General features: G+C 46.1%; 1 protein-coding gene across 1 annotated transcript; it reads right to left on the bottom strand.

Annotated features, from left to right (window-relative positions):
- Nucleotides 1–14,842: 14,842 nt before the first annotated feature.
- Nucleotides 14,843–17,375, bottom strand: LOC131700632 (uncharacterized; the record flags this gene model as incomplete). Its single annotated transcript, XM_058999167.1, has 2 exons — nucleotides 14,843–15,583; nucleotides 16,635–17,375. Coding segments are annotated over 2 exons (1,455 nt in total), but the record flags the coding sequence as incomplete, so codon positions are not given.
- Nucleotides 17,376–23,079: the final 5,704 nt, after the last annotated feature.

Raw genomic sequence — 23,079 nt, 5'->3', positions numbered from 1 at the left:
AAAAATAAAAAGCTATGATTGTAATACAATTAGCCAGATGGAATGAGTTTACTCTTGTCTGTGTTCCATTTAACATAGTTAAGTTTTTAATACAATACAATACTGCATATGTCTTGCATGATTATAAACTTTAAATGTCTATAAAAAAAATGGTTCATAGTAAGTTTGCATGCATTTTTTTTTTTACTTTATTCTTTTAGAACAAGAAACTGCAGTGTCACTGGAAGATGTTTTAATGTTTGCTACAGAACTGAGATCTCAGCCACAACCATCCATGGAGTATTTCAGCAGTTCTCAGTTTCCTACCGCTAACACGTGTGGAAGGTTGCCTTATGCTGATAATTATGATGAATTTAAGAGTGCCATGGAGTTTGGAATAAAAAAATTGGGTGTATCTGAATTATATTTAGGTTTTCTGTGTGTTCCTGACTCATTTTCTATTCTCTTTAACTGTTTAAAACATAAGTAGATATCAGTTACCAGGGAGAAAGGTGTTAATAGTGAAAGTGGTTTAATTTACGGGTTTTTGCTAGGAACTAATACATTGTCTTTTCAAAAGTGGTCAAGCCAGACTTTGTCATGTACGAGCTACGTGTATTGTGTCATTAATGAGGATTAGTCAGTTATTAGAACTACTCATGTTGAAATTCTGCGTGCTGTTTTAAAAATGGCTCAGGCCTGGAATGGACCTGGCCTGGACCAAATCAAAACTAATCCACCTGCTAATGGCAAACTGCAAACCTGGTACCGATGGCGGCTTTTTGGCTTGTCAGAGGGTTATTGCTTCTACACCAGAAGGAGTCCACCGTCAATCTTTTGTTTGTAAGTTGTGATTTGCGGGTGGGTCAAAGATTTGATTTGGTCCAGGCCCTGCTGTTTGAATTCCTAAACGAGTTGCCATGAAAAGTTGCCAGAAAACCAGAAACTCGAATTATATTAAACAAAGAAGAATTGTCCTTGGAAGAGTAATTACAAATTTAAATGCACATAAAAATATTTGTTAGTTTTGCAAAATTATCTAGATTTTATTTATAGTTTCTAAAAATGGCAATGTAAAGGTAAGCTACAAATGACAATTGTGATGTCAGTTTTATTTACCATAACAAAGTTGTTGCTTTTGAATATGAGTATCAACCAGAAAGAAGGGTGTGTTCCGAAGTAAACGGAGAAGCTTTATTTATTTATTTTTACAGTGGCATGCGAGAGAATCCCTTTGTTCTGCCGTCAAATCGAAATACATTGATAATGTTAACTTTTTACTTAAAAACTGGTATTTTTGAAAGAAATGTTTTTTTTTCTTTAAATGTTAAGTTTAAATAATGTTAAGTTTAGATAAGTGAGGCTGTGTGGTCCAGTGGTTAAAGAAAAGGGCTTGTAACCTGGAGGTCCCCGGTTCAAATCCCACCTCAGCTACTGACTCATTGTGTGACCCTGAGCAAGTCACTTAACCTCCTTGTGCTCCGTCTTTCGAGTGAGACGTAGTTGTAAGTGACTCTGCAGCTGATGCATAGTTCACACACCCTAGTCTCTGTAAGTCGCCTTGGATAAAGGCGTCTGCTAAATAAACTAATAATAATAAGTAAACCCTTGTCTTAAAGTAAATACAATTATAATAACATAAAAAGTAATATACACAGCAATATAAACAGCCTGCAAAATGAGCCTGCAGTGGAACATATGTTTATCAAATGCTGAAATATTAAGTATAGCAATGGTGTACTTGGACTGTAATGGATTAATTACATGAAATTACACAATTGTAATTAACCCCAGGTCTACTTTTTGTTACAGATTCATGTTGTTTTGCATCCAATTTAAAAAAAAAAAAATTAAAAAAGTAAAATACTAGTTACCATGATTATTCACATTCCATTATTACATTTCATTTTTTTAAAATAAAAGATTATTCATTGTTTAGTTTATTTTTTGAAATTATTAAATTCAGGTTTACTGCACAAGGTATGCTATAATGTTTTCATGTGCAGAAAATATAGATTGGGTTTCGCTACCAAGCTAGTAAGGATGTGTACTTGTTGAAATAAATACCCACAAACAATAAACTGATTAATATTATGATCTTATTTAGAGGTATTATTTCTTGTTAGGGTTCTGAAGTGTTACACTAAGAAAGATCAACACTGACATCAAACTCAGAAGAATCATTTATTGGGATTATAACATTATAATAGCAGTAACATAATTTACCTTATATGCTAGGGTTATTAATTCTCTGGATGAAAAATGAACGGGTTACCTCAGTTACCCTAGGAAAAGAACAAGACAGACAGAGAGAAGGCAGAGAGAGACAAGACAGCACCCCTGGCTCGCAGTCGAGTGAAAAAAGAAGAGAACTATTGACTAAATCTCTGGTCTTATAAACTATCTAGCCCTTTGCCAAATAGCCAATCAGTACTAATTGTTTAAGTATACCTATTAAGACCACTTATTTTGTAAATTATGTTATCAAATAAAAATGTTAATATAAAGTTAGGCTACAATAAATGGAGATTCCAATTTCGCAATCATCAATTTTAGTGCTTTAACTTTAATAACACACATATGTAAACTTCACCTATATAAAAATGTTCCTTTGCTTGTTTAGCAGCACTAATAAGTTTTGTTATGTTGGCCTTTATGCGTAATTTGGGGGGTGCCGTAGGGGGCGCTCTCTCACTGCGCTTTCCTCCCTGTTTACCTACTTTCTCTATGCCTGGCCACTCTAGCTTTCCTCAGCCGGGCTCCGCCTGGTGAAAGTGATCAGCCGGCACAATCGTTTCGGGTGGGTGGGCAGCTCACTTCTAGTTATCTCTACCAATAGCCTTGTGCAGCACTTGCCACATCCTCTATCTAACACCATTGTCACACAAGCACTCGCACGCTCCCAAGCTCGCTGCCCCTCACGCCCTCCTTTACTCTCAAGCCCTCGTAGGCTCCCAGTGAATTGATACCACAAATGTCTAGCGGCGCTAATTTGATTTAATACAGCTAATTCTTTGCGAGTGATTATCAGTGCAATAATTTTTGTTTTAATTTAGTTCCTAGAGCCCAGCTATATCTTTTATTCTGAGGTACAAATCTACAGCAGAATCCCAGTTTTGGGGTGTTTGGAAATCGTTCTCTTCCATTATCTGTTCCACATAAATCTGTATAACTCGGAAAAGGCAAGAAGTTGCTGTTGCTCTACTCTGAAGCCACAGTCCCTGGAGCCAAACCTGTAAGATGAAGAATAAGACAGTCTTAATATAGCATTTGTCACACCTTAGATACTTATTAATATTTTTTATAATTGTACTTATACGTTAAATATTCAAAGCCAGAGATAAAAAATTGTTTTAAAAGGCAGGTGCATTTTAAATACTGTACATTCAGCTTAAATGTTTTTTTTTTTTTTTTTTTTGTTAAGCCTACCGAAGTCAGGCAGCCTTTTTTTCATTCACCTTTCATTATGTCACTCATCATCAATGCAACTAATCACAGATATATCCCTACAGTGGTATATCAAAGTAACGTATATACATTGCATTACCTGTGAGGTAAATTATACAGGTCATTTGGAACTCCCCCTGGACACAATGCAAGTCTAGATGGTCTGATGCGATGGAGGTTCCAAAGCTCTGTGCACTCATTCAGATCATTCTGAGGTACATCCATGAAACAAAAGCATAATGCACAACGATGTTCGTGACTTCCATTGTAATGCCCTGCATCCTGCAGATCTGCAAACAAGTCCATCCAAAACTGTGCTCTGTAAAAAAAAAAGCAACAATGAGTGTCAATAAGGACATTTTCTAGCAGGGACCACAGTTTATATACAGGGTGTCAATAGCCATCCGTTGCCACTGATTTCTTAAACATTAAAAACTAGGCTCCAGAATGCGATAAAAAAAGGAGTGGATTTTAATACAAATAAGAAAATTGGGTGGTTAGTATAAATGTGGACATTTAGTGATCAGTAGCCTACCCCTTCAATACTTACACATGTGGGTTAAAAAAAAAAAAGTAAAAAGGAGCTGGGCTTACCTTCCCTTTCTGAATAAGGACCACCATGACTCTATCCTTTGATTGTTTGTTGAACTACCGTACATGTGGCTTGCTGATCCCGAGTGGTAGTCTGTGTGATCAGAACGAAGTGTACACTGAATGGCAGCAATTGTTCCATTCTCTGTTCCACAGTCTGTCTTCAATCTCATTGGGACCAGCCCAACAGAATCTACACAGCATAGAAAGTTATTTGCAATTACAGCTGGGTTGTTGTTTGTAGGTTCACACACAAGCCACATAATCTTTCTTGAGAAGCCACCAATGCATCCACTCAAAAGCTTAAACCTTTTGGTTTTGCTGTCATAGCTGTCCACATGCCATATGTAGTTTGGACCTAGTGAATGATAGGTACGACGAACAAATCGACGACGTCTTCTCAAATGAGTTCCTACTGGGTTAAGTGCAGATAACAGTCTCATTACCTCTGAGCTTATATTTTTGTTTTAATACCTGCCACATTGTGTGATAACCAAAGAGCTGTCCCGGTCCTCACAACTCGCACACAATGGCATTTCTCACATCCCTTAATGAAGAATAGTTACTTTTTTGGGATAATTAGGTGTTTTAACCTGTTCTTTAATGTCCGCAAGCTGTACTGAATTCCATGGCCAGTGGAAAGTAAATCCAGTATAACATTGTATGTATGGCCTTCAAAAAAATACTGTTTAATTAAATCCACTGGCAAAGATGGAGCAGTGTGTGAATGATTTTCATCTTGGTGAGGTTGTTGAGCAGTTTCAGTATCTCGTTGATTTCTTCCACAAGATGCACAGTACTCCACATTATCACCTGACTGTTCACCACAAAAGATACAACACATGATATCTGCAATAAAGATAAAATTGGTAGGCTATATTACCACAAGGGGGTTAAGAACGATGGGTTGCGGATGCAACCCCGGTTCCCTGAAAGAGAAAATAACCATCAACATGAGATATTGCCGTCAGGCAGCACCGGTAGGCTGAGCTTTTATAGCAAAGCTGCCGATAGGCCCCCACGCCAGCTGCAGTGTAAGCCCGCCCCCCTGGGAGCTTACTTAACTGCGCGCGCGGGGATGCACTTCCTCTTTTGCTCTTCAGGCCGTGAAGGCTACCGGAGCGACCTCGCAGCTTGATGGTTATTTTCTCTTTCAGGGAACCGGGGTTGCATCCGCAACCCATCGTTCCCTTTCAAGTCGAAAATAACCATCAACATGGGATACAGTGTACCCTAGCTGTCGCGAGGGAGGATTCTCGGCAGTAGGACAGACTTACGTCATAACGCAACTGCGTAGGCAGTACGTCTAGGCATATGCGGAGCTGCGCCTCAGCGTCTATGCTCGTAATGACACCTGTTTTAAAGGTGGAACAGTCAACACCATGCTATCAACCACTCTATACGTCCGCATCCTGAGGCGTCGTAGAGTGTAAAACAGATGCTCCAAACAGTGGAGCAGAGGAATCCAGTACATTTAACCTGTGAAACCTCATGAAAGTATGCGGTGTAGCCCAACTGGCTGCCACGCAAATATCAGACACCGGCACCCCTCGAAAGAGGGCCCAGGATGTCGCCATACCCCTGGTAGAATGCGCCTTCAACTGCCCTGGTGGTGGAAGGCCTGCAGATTCATACGCTAATTTAATAGCATCCACTATCCAGTGGGAAAGGCGCTGTTTAGACAGCGGCTGACCCAAAGATCTAGAACCATGGCATATGAACAACTGTTCTGTCTGCCTCACAGTCTTTGTACGGTCAATATAACACCTCAATGCCCTCACGGGGCAGAGCATGTGTAACCGCTCTTCCTCTGGGGAAGAAAAAGGAGGAGGATGGAACGCCATCAACTCGACTGACTGGTTCATTTGGAACGGGGATATAAGCTTTGGTAAAAAGGCCGGATTAGGGCGCATGGAGACCTTAGAACCGTCTCCTGCAAAACGAGTACAAGAAGGATGCACTGAAAGTGCATGTAACTCGCTCACGCGTTTTGCTGATACCACAGCCAGCAAAAATGCAGTCTTAATAGACATGAGCTTCATATCCACGCTGTGGAGAGGCTCAAACGGTGCCTTGGTAAGGGCTTCTAGCACCACATCAAGGCTCCACGACGGTAAACTGGTCGTTCTTGGAGGCCGCAAGCGTCTTGCGCCTTTCAGAAACTGAGATGCCAAAAAATGGCAACCAGGTGATAAACCGTCAATGCGTACATGACAAGCCGAAATGGCGGCTAAATACACTTTAAGTATTCTGCAGAAACTGCAATATTACTGCCATAGGACAGGAGACTGGGTCGTGGCTCTCAGCCAGACACCAACTCTGAAACAACTGCCACTTATACGCATACTGCGACCTAGTAGAGGGCGCTCTCGCACTCTGGATGGTCGATATAACTGCAGTCGAAAGCCCTAAGGCTGACAGGCGCTCCCGCTCAGGGGCCAAGCCCATAACTGCATGAGTTTGGGGTTCGGATGCCAAAGCTCTCCTTGAGCTTGGGACAACAGGTCCGCTCGCAGAGGGAGCTCCCTCGGGTGACCGTGCAGTAATTGCACTAGACTCGGGAACCATATTCTCCGAGGCCACCGAGGAGTGATCAGAATCACTGTCGCTCGCTCTACCCTGACCTTCTCCAAGAAGGCGGGGAGCATCGGAATCGGTGGAAAGGCATACAGGAGCCCTGGCGGCCATTCGTGAGCCAGTGCATCCACCCCCAGGGGGCTGTCGAGGTCCTTCACCGAGAACCATAGGGGACAGTGCGTGGTCTCTCGCGAAGCGAAGAGATCGACTTGCGCTGTGCCGAACCATTCCCAGATGCGCTCTACCACCCGAGGGTGAAGACGCCATTCGCCCGCAAGAGGACCTCCTCTGGACACGCTGCGTAATTGACTCTGCCCGGCAGATGAACTGCACGCAGAGAGGCTAAACGCGGTTGAGCCCAGAGCAACAGCCGCGTTACCATCCGGTGAAGACCGGGGGACCGCAATCCGCCCTGGCGACTGATATACGCCACAACTGTGGTGTTGTCTGACCGCACTAACACGTGCTTGTCTAGAAGCACTGGTAAGAAGTGCCGAAGGGCGAGGTCCACTGCTCTGAGTTCCAGAGCGTTGATGTGGGCTGACCTCCAGGGTCCTGACCACACTCCACGGGTCCCTGTCCCGTTCCAGACTGCTCCCCAACCTTGGTTGGAAGCGTCGGTTGTGATAACTTCCCTTCGGAAGATGGGACCCAAGCGCACGCCCTGGCGGATGTTCGACTGAACTTTCCACCAGCGTAATGCTTCCCAGCAGGTTCGGGATACCCTCAACCTGCGGTGCTTGTCTCTCCGCAGGTGCAACGCGAAGGCATTGAACCAGGCCTGCAGAGGTCTCTGGTGTAGTAAGCCCAAAGGAAGGGCTTGCGAGGTGGCAGCCATCAACCCCAGCATGCGCTGACAGAGCTCCATGCTGACTGTTTCTCTCAACCTGAATAGGGAGAGACACCGCTCTAATGAGGCAACTCTTTGTGTCGATAGGGTCGCTTCCATGGACACTGAGTCCAGATGCAGACCCAAAAACTCGGTCTGTTGGCTGGGCACGAGGCGGCTCTTGTCTGGATTGACCTTCAGACCTAGCCGCTGAAGATGGTCTGTAACCATCACTGTGTGCTGTGCCAGCTGCTCCTTTGACTGCGTGCAGACGAGCCAGTCGTCCAGATAGTTCAGCAGTCGGACGCCTTGAGCCCGCAAAGGAGCTAAAATGGCGTCCATACACTTCGAAAAGGTTCGAGAAGCTAGAGACAGGCCGAATGGCAGGACGCAAAACTCGTAGACCCTGCTCTGGAATGCGAATCGTAGATACTTCCTGTGACCCGGACAGATTGGAACGTGAAAGTACGCATCTGTCAGATCTATGGTGGTAAACCAGTCGCCCTGCCGGACAGACTGGACAATGTGCCTGTGCGTGAGCATCTTGAACGACAACACCCGTAGGTACAGTACACGCAGGTCTAGAATAGGGCGGAGCCCGCCGTCCTTCTTTGGCACAAGGAAGTATTTGGAGTAGAACCCCTGGTCGGTCAGAGCAGGGTCTACTAGTTGAATGGCACGCTTCCTGAGCAATGCCTGTATTTCCACATTCAGAGCTGAGGACTGAACCACGTCCTTCACCACAGTTACCACCACCCCCCTGAAGGGGGGGGGGGGGGGTTTAACCGGAACTGAAGGGTGTACCCGGTGAGTATAGTTTTGCGCACCCAGATATTGCTGGTGCATTGTTGCCAAAACAGAAGCTGTGGAACAGTATAGGGTTGGGTTAATGGCTGCCTGGTTTTCTCAGGGCTGCTTAGGCTTCGCTCGCTCACGAGGGGCCTGGCCAGAGCCACAAGGACGTGGTCTGCCGCCTCCTCTAGGTCGCCACCCTGTGCGCTGCGGTCTCCCCAGTGGGATTTGGCCACGCGCTGCTGTACCCGCCGGGGAGGTCTTAGTACCCCCTGGGTGCGGCTGGTGTTGCGGTGGTGTTCTACGCCACTGATGTTCTTGTGGGCGTTTGACCTGGAAAGGCCTACGCGGCCATATCGTAGCCAACTGCTGTGATGCCTCTCTAGCCTTAGGTGAGCTTTGCAGCATCTCTTCCACCGCTGGGCCAAATGTGTGCCCCGGTGTAATTGGGGCATCCAACAAGGGAGCTTTGTCATGCTCCTGGACTCTCGCCTGCGAGAGCCAGAGCTGTCGTCTGGCCACCACCAGAGACGCGATGCTCCTGCCCTGGGCCCGCGCGCTAAGCTGGGCTAGCTTGACCAGCAGCTGGGCAATTAGCCCCAACTCCGCTCTCAGAGACACCGAAAGGTAGTCTGGGAGATCCTTTATTAACGCAGCCTGATAAACTGAGAGGAGGCTGGCCAGATTGGACAGCCTAACTGCCTCTGTAGCCGCCGAATAGCCCCTCTTGAGGTGCACCTCAGTGATCCTGCACTGCTTGTTAGGGCAGGTGGGGTCCTTCACCAACCCAGAGAGTGTTGGTGACTTCACCAACGCTGCGAACGCAGCGCCAACTGGCGGAAATGACGCCAGACCCGCTTCACTCGCCCCTTGCATGGTACCCAGCTCCTGGTCCAGGCCCTGGTACTCTCCCGCCTAGACTACTGCAACTCCCTCCTGGCTGGCCTCCCTGCGTCCGCCACCCGTCCGCTCCAGCTCATCCAGAACTCTGCTGCCCGCCTGGTGTTCTCTCTGCCTCGCTTCGCCCACGCTACTCCACTACTCCGCTCGCTCCACTGGCTCCCGATCACCGCTCGCATCCAGTTCAAGACTCTTGTACTAGCCTACAGATGCCTTGACCAGTCTGCACCCAGCTACCTCCAGACCCTCATCTCTCCCTACACCCCCACTCGACCTCTCCGCTCCGCCTGCACTAGAAGACTAGCTCTACCACCGCTACACTCCCCTGCCTCCAAAGCCCGCTCCTTCTCCACCCTTGCTCCGCAGTGGTGGAATGACCTTCCTACAGATGTCAGGACTGCCCAGTCCCTGACCACATTCCGGCGCCTCCTTAAGACTCACCTCTTCAAAGAGCACCTGTAGAACTCCTCTGTTTGTATCCTGGGACACTATCACCTTTCATGTAAATGTGCTTTATTTTGCTCTTATCAGCCCCTATTTTACTGCATTTTAATCCTGTACTTCAGAATAATGTAATCTGCCAAGTGTTTAACCTGTAGTACTTTGTATTTAATCACATCCTGATGTAACTATCACTATTTAATCATATCCTGATGTAACTATCACTATTACCTGCTGTATTATTGAATTGTGGTTTGTCAAACTTGTACTTTACTTGAACAAAAGTTATTGTATTTCTTGCTCTTATTGTATTACTTGTATTGTAACGCTTGAAATGTTTTTGCTTACGATTGTAAGTCGCCCTGGATAAGGGCGTCTGCTAAGAAATAAATAATAATAATAATGGTAAAGGCAGCCGCCTTATGCGCGGTTGCCGGGGCGGAGGCTGGAGTCCCCCAAGTGGACTGCACCTCCTTAACAAAGTCTGGGAAGGCCGGAAGCATCCTAGATTGCTGGCCCTGTGCCAAAGGCGACTCAAAAAGAGAGCGCCTAGGTTCTTCAGTGGCAGGCCATTCTAAGCCCAGGTGGCGAGTCGCCCGCTCTACTAGGGACCATAAAGAGTCATCTACGCCTACCTCCATCTCAGACTCTGAGTGGTGGGACGTGAGCTCTGCCTCCACACTATCCTCTCCATGGAGAGGCTCACCCTCTGATGCATCTCGAGAGATAGCATCCACGTCCCATGCGTCCTGTTGCGCAACTGGAACGGACAGGGGTTGTGGTGGGATGATCAGCTGGTTGACAACCGGTCTGACTGGCTCCTCTGCGGCCCGAGCTGTGGCAAGGGACATGAGCAGCGATTGCTGCCCCATCATAAGGTCCATAAACTGAGACATCTTATTAGTGAGCTCAGTTACACCACCTCGCCTGTCGCGACGAGGAGAACGGGAACGTCCTCTCCTTCGGGGCGATCTAGAGCGGGATCTCGAGATCTGACGGGGGCGTTCGCCATGAGGAGAAGGGCCTCGCATTACAGAAAGGCTGTGGGAGTGGTCTCTCTTACGCCTAAAGTCAGGAGATCGTTGACCAGGGGTAACCTGGGAAGGCGAACTCCTGGAAAAAGGCAGCTTCGCTGGCGGGGAAGCCAAAGAAGGCTGCGGGGCGGAAAGGGTGTGTGACGACCCAGATGAAGGGGAGCGATCCCCGACTGCTCTCCTCGCCCTACGACGCAGAGTGCGCGTCTGAAAGCTTGCACATGACGTGCAAAAGGCTTTGTCTGCCAAGGCAGATGCCGCATGCTCCGGCCCCAGACAGGACACGCAGTCCTCATGCGGGTCATTAGCCGGTAGCTTCGTCCCACGGGTGACGCAGCGGTGAAATGACATGGTGCAGCACGTTGTATGCCGAAGCGTACCGTGCCAGTAATAGGAGCGCCGAGCGTTAAGCACTGAGCACCAAGCGTACAGCTTTAAGGTGCGTTGAGGCGCGTGCACCAAGCACTGAAAAGACAATCGTCAAGTGCGTGCACTGAGGCACCGAGCGTCGAGGTGCGTGCACCGAGCACCGAGCGTCAAGGTGCGTGCACCGAGCACCGAGCGTCAAGGTGCGTGCACCGAGGCACCGAGTGTCGAGCGTCGAGGTACGTGCACCGAGGCACCGAGCGTCGAGGCGCGTGCACCGAGGCACCGAGCGCCGAGCGTCGAGGTGCGTGCACCGAGCACCGAGCGTCGAGGTGCGTTCACCGAGGCACCGAGCACCGAGCGTCGAGGTGCGTGCACCGAGGCACCGAGCACCGAGCGTCGAGGTGCGTGCACCGAGGCACTGAGCACCGAGCGTCGAGGTGCGTGCACCGAGGCACCGAGCACCGAGGTGCGTGCACCGAGGCACCGAGCACCGAGCGTCGAGGTGCGTGCACCGAGGCACCGAGCACCGAGCGTCGAGGTGCATGCACCGAGGCACCGAGCACCGAGCGTCGAGGTGCGTGCACAGTTGCGTTGCGTGCACTGAGCCCAAGCACTAGGCGCCGAAGCGCTACACCAAGCGCCTAAGCGCTGACACCGAAAGCGCCGGAGCGCGTGTACTGCACCAGACGATCCACGTCAGCTGACCCGCAAAGCGGAGACGCTATGTGCTCTAGTACTGTGTCTGAGTCTCGAAAGACAAGTTGGTCGTCTTCCTTAACTGTATGGGAAAAAAACTTTTTTTTTTTTAAATTTGTTTGGACGCTGCAGCAGACACTACGTATAGTGTAAGAACAGTGGGGCTATACTCAATAGCAGCCACGTGGCGGTAGAATGCGCCGCGGTGGGGGGGGGGACTGCAATGCAGGCTGCACGCACACACACACACACACACGCGGTCTAGCCTAAGCAAGACCGAGGCTGCAATAATGCGCGTGGCCTAAGGCCAACGCAACACGCGTCCCAAACAATATACAATAAAAAATATATAACAATATATATATACACAAAAACCCAAATAATAAATATAATATAAATTATATATTATAATAATAACAATAAGAAAAGGAAGACGGGAGACCACGAAGACGCGATGCCGAAGCAAAGCGAAAGGAAAAATATATATATTAACAAGAAAATATATATAATCCTAAATAACATAGTAACTGAAATAAACTCAGAGAAGGGGTAATTAACCAGCTTCTCAAGCGTAAAGCTTATCGAGTACAATCAGTTAACAAGCTCTATTATCTATTACCTACCGTACCAAGGCTGAAGACAAAAGAGGAAGTGCATCCCTGCGCGCGCAGTTAAGTAAGCTCCCAGGGGGGCGGGCTTACACTGCAGCTGGCGTGGGGGCCTATCGGCAGCTTTGCTATAAAAGCTCAGCCTACCGGTGCTGCCTGACGGCAATATCTCATGTTGATGGTTATTTTCGACTTGAAAGGGAACTACAACTATCTCTGTATGCCTGGCTTTTTCTTACGACTACTCATTGCTGTGTTCGCGTTCAGGGATTGTGGGAAATAATTCTTACGCTGTCGGTTTCAACAATTATAATAAACATAGCTTCATGCAGCAATGACCAGGGGCCAAGTACCCACCTACGTGACCTTTGACTATATAATGATCAATAGTTAGCAAATAACGATAGGTTGCGGATGCAACCCCGGTTCCCTGAAAGAGAAAATAACCATCAAGGTATGGGATATTGCCGTCAGGCAGTAGCGATTGGCTGAGCTTTTATAGCAAAACTGCCGATAGGCCTCTGCGCGAGCTGCTACGTAAGCCCGCCCCCTTGGGAGCTTACTATACGAAGCGCGCAGAGACTCACTTCCTCTTTTGCTCTTCAGGCCGTGAAGGCTTCTGAAGCGACCACGCGGCTTGATGGTTATTTTCTCTTTCAGGGAACCGGGGTTGCATCCGCAACCTATCGTTCCCTTTCAAGTCGAAAATAACCATCAAGGTATGGGAACAGTGTACCCAAGCCGTCGCGAGGGAGGATTCTCGGCAGTAGGACAGACTTACGTAATAACGCAACTGCGTAGGCAGTACATCTAGGCATATGCGGAGCTGCGCCTCAGCGTCTATGCTCGTAATGACACCTGTCTTAAAGGTGGAACAGTCAACACCATGCTATCAACCACTCTATACGTCCGCATCCTGAGGCGTCGTAGAGTGTAAAACAGATGCTCCAAACAGTGGAGCAGAGGAATCCAGTACATTTAACCTGTAAAACCTCATGAAAGTATGCGGCGTAGCCCAACTGGCTGCCGCGCAAATATCAGACACCGGCACCCCTCGAAAGAGGGCCCAGGATGTCGCCATACCCCTGGTAGAATGCGCCTTCAACTGCCCTGGTGGTGGAAGGCCTGCAGATTCATACGCTAATTTAATAGCATCCACTATCCAGTGGGAAAGGCGCTGTTTAGACAGCGGCTGACCCAAAGATCTAGAACCATGGCATATGAACAACTGTTCTGTCTGCCTCACAGTCTTTGTACGGTCAATATAACACCTCAATGCCCTCACGGGGCAGAGCATGTGTAACCGCTCTTCCTCTGGGGAAGAAAAAGGAGGAGGATGGAACGCCATCAACTCGACTGACTGGTTCATTTGGAACGGGGATATAAGCTTTGGTAAAAAGGCCGGATTAGGGCGCATGGAGACCTTAGAACCGTCTCCTGCAAAACGAGTACAAGAAGGATGCACTGAAAGTGCATGTAACTCGCTCACGCGTTTTGCTGATACCACAGCCAGCAAAAATGCAGTCTTAATAGACATGAGCTTCATATCCACGCTGTGGAGAGGCTCAAACGGTGCCTTGGTAAGGGCTTCTAGCACCACATCAAGGCTCCACGACGGTAAACTGGTCGTTCTTGGAGGCCGCAAGCGTCTTGCGCCTTTCAGAAACTGAGATGCCAAAAAATGGCAACCAGGTGATAAACCGTCAATGCGTACATGACAAGCCGAAATGGCGGCTAAATACACTTTAACCCTTTGCGGTCCATTGTCGGACTGGGTCCGACATTGCAATTATTCCTCACAGGTCCTTTGTTGGACTGGGTCCGACATCATTATAGCAACGCAATAAACGGGTGTTTAGTCGTTTTTTCTCCGGAAAAAGCCGAGAAAACCATTCAATTGCCGAGTGGTAGCGACAGGAGCCGAGACAAGTCGGAAAAAAAAAAAAAAAAAAAAAAAAAAGGCGTATTTCATGAATAGTCATACATGGTATCAGGTATCAGATAATGGGCGTCCATAATAAACAAGCTGGCTAAGTGCGTCAGCGCACTGAGACTATCATGGACATTTGCAGAGCTTTTTTCAGATGTTATAGTAATAAAATAATGACTTTGATCGCATTATTGAGGAGTTTGGTGATAAAACGAGTGATCTGGAGATGATCGATCGGTATGTACGACTATTATTATTATTATTATTTATTTCTTACACAGCTGAACGCTATAGCAAACAAAAGGCTGGGGAGGGGCTGGAGATGCCTAGTGTGTGCTTTGTTGATATGCAGGGCCATTTAAACCCGTTTGACTGTGAAAAAAAATACTTTTAAACAGCGCGTATAAAATTAACTGCGCGTGTGAAAATTAATTATTCCTGGCGTGCCTGACGCGCGATTAATAAATGGACCGCAAAGGGTTAAGTGTAGAAGGAGATTTCCCTTCACCCAGCAGTTTCTGCAGAAACTGCAATATTACTGCCATAGAACAGGAGACTGGGTCGTGGCTCTCAGCCAGACACCAACTCTGAAACAACTGCCACTTATACGCATACTGCGACCTAGTAGAGGGTGCTCTCGCACTCTGGATGGTCGATATAACTGCAGTCGAAAGCCCTAAGGCTGACAGGCGCTCCCGCTCAGGGGCCAAGCCCATAACTGCATGAGTTTGGGGTTCGGATGCCAAAGCTCTCCTTGAGCTTGGGACAACAGGTCCGCTCGCAGAGGGAGCTCCCTCGGGCGACCGTGCAGTAATTGCACTAGACTCGGGAACCATATTCTCCGAGGCCACCGAGGAGCGATCAGAATCACTGTCGCTCGCTCTACCCTGACCTTCTCCAAGAAGGCGGGGAGCATCGGAATCGGTGGAAAGGCATACAGGAGCCCTGGCGGCCATTTGTGAGCCAGTGCATCCACCCCCAGGGGGCTGTCGAGGTCCTTCACCGAGAACCATAGGGGACAGTGCGTGGTCTCTCGCGAAGCGAAGAGATCGACCTGCGCTGTGCCGAACCATTCCCAGATGCGCTCTACCACTTGAGGGTGGAGACGCCATTCGCCCGCAAGAGGGCCTCCTCTGGATAGGAGATCTGCCGCGTAATTGACTCTGCCCGGTAGGTGAACCGCACGCAGAGAGGTTAAACGCGGTTGTGCCCATAGCAACATCCGTGCTACCATCCGGTGAAGACCGGGGGACCGCAAGCCGCCCTGGCGGTTGATGTACGCCACAACTGTGGTGTTGTCTGACCGCACTAACACATGCTTGCCTAGAAGCACTGGCAAGAAGTGCCGGAGGGCGAGGTCCACCGCTCTGAGCTCCAGAGCATTGATGTGGGCTGACCTCCAGGGTCCTGACCAGACTCCACGGGTCCCTGTCCCGTTCCAGACTGCTCCCCAACCGTGGTTGGAAGCGTCGGTCGTGATGACCTGCCTTCTGAAAATGGGACCCAAGCGTACGCCTTGGCGGAACTTTCCACCAGCGTAGCGCTTCCCAGCAGGCTCGGGATACCCTTAGCCTGCGGTGTTTGTCTCTCCGCGGATGCAACGCGAAGGCATTGAACCAGGCCTGCAGAGGTCTCTGGTGTAGTAAGCCCAAAGGAAGGGCTTGTGAGGCGGCAGCCATCAACCCCAGCATGCGCTGACACAGCTCCATGCTGACTGTTTGTCTCAACCTGAATAGGGAAAGACACCGCTCTATTGAGGCAACTCTTTGTGTCGACAGGGTCGCTTCCATGGACACCGAGTCCAGATGCAGACTGTTATGGAAGTTTTCAAAGACCTCCTTATAGACCCCTCGAAAAACCCAACAGGAGACAGAGTGAGTAAAAACAAATTAATTACCTTTTATTGATTGCAATCAGGAGCGTTCTACAGAGCAACGCAGTCTCTGTAAGCAATAGCAGAATCGCACACCCACCCTTAATTTGGTGCGGGTTATATAGTTTTAGCACCCCCAACCCAGCCGAGAGAAGATCCGCCTTTTCTTCCGTCTGCTCTTCTGTGGTTACCCACAGAAGTTTGTTTACCCCACATTTGATTGGCTGGGGCAGTTGTTCAACTTTTAGTTGAGGCCTGATTGGTTGTTACCGGGCAGACTTTCTGGAACCTTCTCCGGCTGTGAGTGTGGCGTGGTGCCAAAAGACACTTTGTAACATCCTTATTATAAAAGTATATAAAATATATAAAATAAAATAAAGAGAAAACATGCACAAACTCTTTTTTTCTATCTCACTTCAGTTCCCAGTGTCCTAGAGATACCGGGCAGGGCTAGTTCTTACCCTCATTGTTCCATCTATAAGCTCTTTGTAGTGTTAATGCTGTGTCTAGCTTTATTGAGTTATTTAATGCCATTTAGGCAATACCTTATAAGAAAATAATCCACTACAAGACCCAAGAATTTGGTCTGTTGGCTCGGCACTAGGCGGCTCTTTTCTGAATTGATCTTCAGACCTAGCCGCCGAAGATGGTCTGTAACCATCACTGTGTGCTGTGCCACCTGCTCCTTCGACTGTGCGCAGACGAGCCAGTCGTCCAGATAATTCAGCAGTCGGACACCTTGAGCCCGCAAGGGAGCTAGAATGGCATCCATACATTTTGAAAAGGTTCGAGGAGCTAGTGACAGGCCGAATGGAAGGACACAAAACTCGTATACCCTGCTCTGAAATGCGAAACGCAGATACTTCCTGTGACCCGGGCAGATGGGAACGTGAAAGTACGCATCTGTCAGGTCCACGGTGGTGAACCAGTCGCCGTGTCGGACTGACTGGATGATGTGCCTGTGCGTAAGCATCCTGAACGATAACACCCGCAGGTATTTGTTCAGTACTCGCAGATCTAAAATAGGACGGAGCCCGCCGTCCTTCTTGGGCACCAGGAAGTATTTGGAATAGAACCCCTGGTCGATCAGAGCAGGGTCTACTTGTTGAATGGCACGCTTGCTGAGCAATGCCTGTATTTCCACATTCAGAGCTGAGGACTGAACCGAGTCCTTCACTGCAGTTACGACCACTCCCCGAAAGGGGGGAGGTTTTAACTGGAACTGAAGGGTGTACCCGGTGGATATAGTTTTGTGCACCCAGATGTCGTTGGTGCATTGTTGCCAGAACTGGAGCTGGGAGACAGTGTAGGGGCGGGTTAACAGCTGCCTGGTGTTCTCAGGGCTGTTTAGGCTGGGCTCGTTCGCGAGGGGCTTGGCACCACCTCTAGGGCGCCACCCTCCGCGCTGCGGTCTTGAAAAAGGAGGTTGACCGCGCGCTGCTGTGCTTGAGGGAGAGGTCTTAGTACCCCCTGGCCGTGGCTGGTGCTGCGGTGGTGTCCTGCGCCACTGATGTTCCTGAGGCCGCTTCGGCTGGAACGACGGTTTTGGCCACATTTTCGCCATTTGCTGCGACGCCTCCCGCGCCTTGGCGGAGCGTTGCAGCATCTCCTCCACCGCTGGACCAAATGTGTGTCCCGGTGTAATTGGGGCATCCAGCAACGGGGCCTTATCAGGTTCCTGCACTCTCGCCTGTGAGAGCCAGAGCTGCCTTCTGGCCACCACCAGAGACGCGATGCTCCTGCCCTGAGCCCGCGCGTTGAGCTGGGCCAGCTTCACCAGCAGTTGACTGACGGTCCCCAACTCGCTTCTGAGGGCCGCCGAAGGGCGGAGACGCTAAGTGCTGGTACAGTGTCCTGGATGCTGTGCACTACTTACCTGTTGGTGCTGGGGATTGGGCTTAGTGGTCGTCTTCCTCTGTGTAGTGAATGGGATTTTTTTTTTTTAAACGCTGCAGCAGTACTACTGGTGGTGATTATGTGACTGGGGCACAGTATATGTGGGCACAGTACAACTACCACGCGGTTGTTTTTTTTTTTTTTTTTTACACACCGCAGGCAGTACGTGGGAGACAGCAGAGCAGGCTCCACACACGCGGTCTAGCCAAGGCAAGACCGGGGCTGCAGACACGCGCGCGGCCAAGGCCAACGCAACGTGCGTCACAAAATATACAAAACACACAGAAATATATATTTTTAATACAAACCCAAAACACAACACTAATAATCAAAATTAATTATTAAAGGAAAGACGGGAGACCACGAGACAACGCGATGCAAAGCAAAGCGTGAAGGAAATATATAAAAAATATATAAAAATATACACAATTATATAATCCTTAAATAATAATAACGACTCTGAAGAGTGTAACTGAAATCAACTCCGAGAAGGGGCAATAACCAGCTTCTCAAGCTTAAGCTTATTGAGTACAATCAGCTACGGGCTCTAATACCTACTGCTACCAATGCTGAAGACAAAAGAGGAAGTGAGTCTCTGCGCGCTGCGTATAGTAAGCTCCCAAGGGGGCGGGCTTACGTAGCAGCTCGCGCAGAGGCCTATCGGCAGCTTTGCTATAAAAGCTCAGCCAATCGCTACTGCCTGACGGCACTATCCCATACCTTGATGGTTATTTTCGACTTGAAAGGGAACTACTTACACAACACAATGTGTACGGGAACACTGAAGCGCCAATAACGTCTCACTCACATCACGATTATTTAAATAATAATAATAATATTATATTTCCTGCTGTAACTGCATAAAGTCCCAATTGCTGTCGATTGAACAATAAAATGGAATCAGCGGAATGCGACGAGGTTTTTTTTTTTTTTTAAACAGACATTTGTTATTATGATGTTCAAATAACATGTACGGTTAAAAAAATACAAAAATAATTTGGTTGGCCGATGCATTTCCAACATTATTCGTTATATGAGACGCCAGAGTGCAGTGGACTTCAACTTAAGTGTAAAAAAGTGATCATATTACCCCACATGCAGACCCAGTGACAATTATTATTTATTAAATGCACAATATTTCAAATATAATTCACTCAAAATAAGACAGTACACGAAACAGTAACTTGCTGCACAAAAACACACTTTTTTGAGTACCTGCAGATACACCATGCACATTTCACAAGAAAAAAAATAAATAGTTTACATACCCTATAAATCTCAAAGCGTTTATGTATATATTTCTCATTTAGTCTTAATACTTTATGGTAGGCCAAACTATAGGCTACAAATCTTTCACCACCAATCTTTAACAGTTCAAACAGATTTGAAAAGCAGCAACGTACTTCACAGCCACTCCTCGGTGCATGGTGGGTTACAGTAGTGACAGATTTTTTCGTCCAATCGCTGAAGTCCACTCTGTTTGACTATGTACCCTCCCTTTCCGTAATTGCTTATGAATTTTTCACGTCCTCGGATTTGTTTTTCAGGTTTCAGTATTAATTTTTTATGTCCTCAGATTTGTTTTTTTTAGTTCTTCGGATTTGTTGTTCAGGTCCTCTTATTTTTATTTTTTTTATGTCCTCATTTTTTTTTTTTTTTTCTTCAAGTTTTGTAATTTGCTTTTCAGTTCCTTGGATTTGTTTTCCGGGTCCTCGGATTTGTTTTTCAGGTTTTTGAATTTGTTTTTCAGGTTTTCATTTTGTTTTCAGGTTTTCATTTTGTTTTTCAGGTTTGCACTTCAGGGCCACCATAGGAAAAGAGATGGTGATGAAACATAAAACAGTGCCTCGTACCAGCGCAATGCAAACACAGTTACGAGGGGTGAAAAAGTTAGGAAGCTTATTTTAATTCAACAGTTTGATTTTTTTAAACATGATTATGACAATAGCTACACCTGTTGTTGAATTGAGCGAGGATAAAATCGTAATTACTAGCACCTCCCCCCCCCCCCCCCCGTATATATAGAGAGGTGTATTTTGCAGACCTACACGCCCACATGAGAGGCTTATTTAAGGAAGCACACATTCCTTGACAATCATCTGTTTAACTAGATGTTAACATGTAGCAGATCTCTTCTGAAGAAACTACAGCAACTTGTTGCTCACAACTGTCCTGTAAGTATTCTTCATATTGCAGATTTTATTGTATGTGATATTGGAATGTTTCTGCTTTAGAAAATATTTTGAGCATTTAATATCCATGTTTGTGTTGAATTGCTTTGTAGCACAATGCAGGTTATGTAAAGACGTCTGTTAGTAATTCTAATTGATTCATGGCAGTCGTACAAGTTTGTTACAGTATTCAGAGCTTTTCTAGTTGTCATTGTAGAGAGCAAAGGGTACAGCAATAGTCCACACATGACTGTACAATAATTCACTGAACGTCTATGATACAATGAAATATTAAGATCCTTTTACTAAAGAGAGACTGAGACAGAAGCATAGACAGCAGTCCAGGACAGACACACACACAGATAAAGAGAGAGAGAGAGAGACAGACGTATAGACAGCAGTCCAGGACAGACACACACAGAGATAAAGAGAGACAGAGACAGAGGTATAGGGAGCAGTCCAGGGCAGACACACACATAGATAAAGAGAGACAGAGACAGAGGTATAGGGAGCAGTCCAGGACAGACACACACAGAGACACACACATTGTCTCATGCCCCACACAGCACAGTGAAGTCATTTAAGAGAAAGCTGAACCTTCACTAATGCTCTTGTATTCCCTACCAGCCCGTGTAACTCCTAATCAGGAATTCCAGAAGCCACCCAAAAGGTAAGTTGATTAAATGTCTTCATTTATTCCTGTAATACTGTAAAGGTTATTTTAAAGAAAAATGTGCCAAGAAATGTAGAGAACTAGCGGGGGAGTTGTATGGATGATGTGAATTGGACGGGAGGGTTGTTCTGCCAGGGCTGGACATTGTCGCGCAGTGGTGCACAGGGCTTAATGGTTTCAGATCTGAAGCATGCCATCTCCTGCTATAGACAGGTGATCAACTCCTGGAAAGAGCTTCTCTGGCATGAGACTGTCTGATGTAAAAGGTAAGCACTGCTCAGAGAGTGGAGGCTGGAGGGAACCTACATTATCCTCTGGGCCTCTTCACTGGTAGTAAGGAAGTCTTTATGAAGAGGTGCAATAATTCACAAACTGAGAGGGGAGAAAATAGAAAAATAATTCTTCAAAGTAAATGGGAAAAAAAGGAAAACCATCTGGATTCTTTCAAAAGTAAAATACTTAAACCTACATGAAACGGGATTAGATCCTATAGACAACTAATGTATCTCATATCAAATAACTGTAAATAACTAAAATAAATGGAGATGGTATAAAAATCTTATTTTTAACACTAAAGACACATGTAGCGATTGATACCAGGCTTCTTTGTTAATGTCATCTGCATGATTTTAAGATGAAGGGTTTTAAGTCATGAATGATCAAATTGAGAGGAACAAGAGTCTCTATACAGCTCCAAGAGTTTAGCTGTTTTCACCATGTTGCAGCGGCAAAACTAAATCACTTAGAATTACCATCTGTCCCAGTACCAAAAGTCTGAAACTTTCCTACACCAAATGTAAAAAAAAAACATAAATACCTCTTATACACAATGAGATATAAGTCATCAAACTAAGGTAAAATTGTTATTCTCCTTCTTCCTCTTCTGTTTACTTTTTTAAGAGTGAGTAGCGACTTTTCAAACAGAAAAGCTAACTGGACATCTACCAATCATGTGATTCCACATGTTGGTCAACGTCAAAACATACCAGGGTGTGCAAGCAGTTTGATATCCACACCATTTATATTAAACAATTTATTTATGTTTTAAAAATAGCACATATCGCAGGACCAAAAATACTGTGTTTTGAACTTGCAACATGACATCCTTGAAGCGCACACAACCTCAGCCCGCTGCACCACCGCACAGTTGTTGAAATGCATTAATGTTTTAAGCTTACATCCATGCCTGTCCAGCTTTCGCTGAAAACCTGAAGATTCTGCTTGATTCTAGAAATGCTATATTTCCTGTTTGAAAATATCTAATTTCCTGTTGGGTAGATACCATAGAATGGAATTGTACACAAGAGGGGCATGTAGCTTCCTTGTCTAAATCTCTGATAAATTGTAGTTCCTCGTTTGAATAATAAATTAAAGGAATAATTTATTAGGTAGAAATAAATAAATGATTTAAAAAATGCATAGAGGAATAAATATATTTAGAAATAAATATTTTAAATAAGTAAATGTAGAAATTAATGTTTATATTATAAATGTTTAAATAAAATTAATAACTTAATAAATAGCAAGCCAGAAAAAATATGTCATATTAATTGATTTGGCTGATGCTTTTATCCAGAGCAATTGATGTTGTATAACAAATATATATATATATATATATATATATATATATATATATATATATATATATAATATATATATATATATATATATATATATTATACAATGACATTAATGCTTCTTCACTTGTAGCATATGTGGTGTAGTGGTTAGAGCACTGTGCTCTTGACTGGAAGATTGTGAGTTCCATCTCAGGTTGAGGACACACTGCTGCTTCACTTAGATTGGTCCAGTAAAAAACCCAACTGTATAAATAAGTAATTGTATGTAAAAAAAACAAACAAAAAAAATCACAATTGTAAATTGGCCTGGATAAGGGTGTCTGCTAAGAAATAAAATAATAATTTTTCAGGCCTGGTTGGTACTTTGATGGGAGACTGCTTGGCAATACCAGGTGCTTTAAACTTTTCTTTGGAGTTTTACTCAGTGGTGTAGTCGAGGGTATATGCAGGTAAACAGTATTTACCCACTTTGAATTTGGTCAATATATCGTTTACCCACTTCTCATATAAGGGATACAGTGTTCACTCACTTCTACTCTCCTGTGATGTGCAAATCCTGTGTTAAAGACAATATGTTTTATCAGCAAGCATCTGTGTTGTGTTCAGAGAATGTGAGCGGAGTGAAGAGGTGACAATTCTGCACACCACTCATAATAATATCCTCCGCTCTTTCATTGCTCTGCTCAGCTCTTT

The sequence above is a fragment of the Acipenser ruthenus genome, chromosome 24, assembly GCF_902713425.1.
Source record: "Acipenser ruthenus chromosome 24, fAciRut3.2 maternal haplotype, whole genome shotgun sequence".
In the NCBI taxonomy this organism is placed as follows: Eukaryota; Metazoa; Chordata; class Actinopteri; order Acipenseriformes; family Acipenseridae; genus Acipenser; species Acipenser ruthenus.
Note: the sequence above shows the minus strand (reverse complement) of the source record. Positions and strands in the feature narration are given on the sequence as shown.